This window comes from Hydra vulgaris, chromosome 08 (assembly GCF_038396675.1).
Source record: "Hydra vulgaris chromosome 08, alternate assembly HydraT2T_AEP".
Lineage (NCBI taxonomy): Eukaryota > Metazoa > Cnidaria > Hydrozoa > Anthoathecata > Hydridae > Hydra > Hydra vulgaris.
The window spans coordinates 44,133,842-44,136,698 of NC_088927.1; the positions used below are offsets into that span (position 1 = coordinate 44,133,842).

The 2,857-nt window shown below is 27.7% G+C and overlaps 1 protein-coding gene across 1 annotated transcript; it reads right to left on the reverse strand.

The window, feature by feature from the left end:
• Positions 1-858: 858 nt before the first annotated feature.
• On the reverse strand, positions 859-2,216 carry LOC136083325 (zinc finger MYM-type protein 1-like). The gene is made up of 2 exons (XM_065802722.1): positions 1,690-2,216; positions 859-1,558 (listed from the first exon to the last, which is right to left on the reverse strand). The coding sequence occupies exons 1-2, from the start codon at positions 2,214-2,216 to the stop codon at positions 859-861; spliced, it is 1,227 nt and encodes a 408-aa protein (XP_065658794.1).
• Between the last annotated feature and the right edge of the window lie 641 nt (positions 2,217-2,857).

Genomic DNA, 2,857 nt, shown 5'->3' on the forward strand with positions numbered 1-2,857 from the left:
ATATATATATATATATATATATATATATATATATATATATATATATATGTATATACTCAACACCCTATAAGTAAAATTTCGGACGAATTTTAATTGCATTTATTATGTAATTTATTTCATGCACGCATTTGAAAATAAAATGGTCCAAGTAAAGTACCTCAAAATAATTAGGGAAATTTTTTTCCAATCGATATATATATATATTTATATATTATGTATATATATATATATATATATATATATATATATATATATATATATATATATATATATATATATATATATATATATATATATATATATATATATATATATATATATAAATATATAGGTATACATGTAATATATATATATATATATATATATATATATATATATATATATATATATATATATATATATATATATAAATATATATATATATATATACATATATATAGTATATATATATACAGTGGCGGCCGGTGACAATAAACTTTGGGGGGGCCAGCAAATATTAACCAAAAAGTATCGCAACGACCCGCTCTCAGCGTAACTGATACTTAGTTGTTTGTTAGGATATTTTTGATTGGTTGAGAGACTTAAGCGCTAGCATGCTCCCAAAATAAAGCATAAGTATTTAATGACATTGAATCTTTTAAACCTACGTAAAAAGCAGCAAAAACTGACTGAAAACTACTCTTATACTGATGCATTATGATTTGAACAGATTTTGGTATTTCTTCTTTAGATTTTTATTTTATTTTAACTTTATGGTAAAAACTTTTAGTTAGTTTGAAGTAAGTCATAAATATAAAAAGTTATTATTAAAACTATAATTTTCATAAAGGTATAATACATTTTGAAATAAAGAAAAAATTATTTATGCGTATATTCTGCTCTTCTCTGTTTCATAAGAGAAAACATTTCAATTACTTTTTGATTAAACTGATCAATATCCTGTAAATGATCTTTATGTATTAAAAGTACAGCTAATGCATTCAACCGATCTTGACCTGTGGAATTTCTCAAAAGTGTCTTAACTCTTTTTAAAGTACTAAAACACCGTTCAACATCGGCTGTAGACACAGGTGTGACTAAAACAATCTCTATCAACTTTGATACTGCAGAAAATGTTTCAATCAAGTTATTTTCATGCATAATTTGGGATAGAGTGCCGATATCACTAAAAACAGCGTTTTCATATAAAACGGTTAGTTCGGACATCATTTTAACTTCACTAAGCATTGGATAGTTTGTTAGAATATTTTTTATATGATTCCGAGGAAAATGTTGTCTATTTAATTTGAAATTTTTTGGATCCGAAATTGAAAATGATTTAAATATTTCAATGCTTCTAAACCTGTCGCTAATTTCGTAAATAACTTTATCACAAGCATCTTTAGCATCTTCTATTAGTAGTTCAATTGATGTGTTTCGTTTCATTCGGTTTTCATGCATTTCTTCGCAATTGTTAAGAATCGATCCAGAAACATTATCAGTTATGCTATTTCGCACAAAATTTATAGATAACTCAAATTTTTCAAAAGCCTCTTTGATTGTAATAGTGTTGCTGTTACTTGATTGCAATATATTGTAAAGTACATCAACATGTTTTAAAATTGAATAAAAAAAAGATAAAAAAAGTTGAGCTCTAAATCTTCCAAACATTTTTTGAACCCCACAGATTGCCACACGCTTGTATCATACCATCCTTCATCGTTTATAATTTTATTAAAACATTCCCCAATCTTTACTTTGTTTTCTTTTATGCAAGGAACTATTTTTGAACGAAAATTCCATCGTGTTTCGCAAACTTTTGGTATCTGTTTAAAAGTAATTTCGCGAAGTATATCATTTCGTTTTGGCGAGGATGTAAAGAACACGCCAAATCCACTTAAAGTAAAAAAAAATGTTCTTACTAGCTTATTCGACGAACAAACTTTTTTCAAAACTAAATTTAATTGGTGCGCATAGCAGTAAGCATAATGGGCATTTGGGTAAACTTCTTTCATTAGACTTTGTACTACATTCCTTGATCCTCTCATAACTGCTGCACCATCATAAGCCTGTGCAATTATTTTTTCTTTCTGACAAAAACAATTTAATTCTTCTTTTAATACATTTGTAAGACCCATAGCAGTTCTATCCTTAACGTCAATAAATGCTATAAATCTTTCAACTGGTTTATGACCTTTTAGATAACGCAAAATAATGACGAACTGAGAACGATACATCAGTTGTTTCATCTGCTTGCAAGGAAACAAATTTTGCTTTATCAATCTCACGTTAAATTTCTTCTATGAATACTTTATACATACATTCTAGGATGTCATTTTGGTTTGTTTTCGAAGATTTTTTGTTATTTTTGAATCTTTAGGATGATCGCTAAACACACTATCCAATGTAGCTGTGTATGAAACCATATCTAAAAATACCCCTCGATTATTTGAGTCAATAGTTTTGTCATGTCCTCTTAAGGGCAATTCCAGTACACCACAAAATTTTATACAATCTATAACCCTCGATAATGTATGTCTGTTTTTGTCAACTAATTCATTATATCTTTTTATGCTAAGACTGTATCCAGCATCAATTGTCGATAAAATGTTTGTCTTTTCGAGCATTTGAAACTGCAACGAATTATTTATGTGTTTTACTGGATTCGTGTTTTTGTATTCGCTCAGAAAGATGTTCCATATCTTTACAGCCATTTTCTGCCCACAAGCTCTCGCCGCCAAACAAAACACAATAAAAACAAAACAACGAATTTTTTTCATCACTTACACTTAACCATGATTTTTTTTTCAAACCATGTTAGACAAATTGTTTGTGTTTTTTTACCATCAACTTGAGTTATACGAACACCTTTTGGTTG

Bases quoted from the DNA above. Each gene is read 5' to 3' on its own strand.
- LOC136083325 (XM_065802722.1), bottom strand. From the start codon at position 2,216: ATGTATCGTTCTCAGTTCGTCATTATTTTGCGTTATCTAAAAGGTCAT. The intron at 1,559-1,689 runs GTATGATACAAG...ATTGCAATCAAG, and splicing joins ATTATAAACGATGAAGGATG to TAACAGCAACACTATTACAA.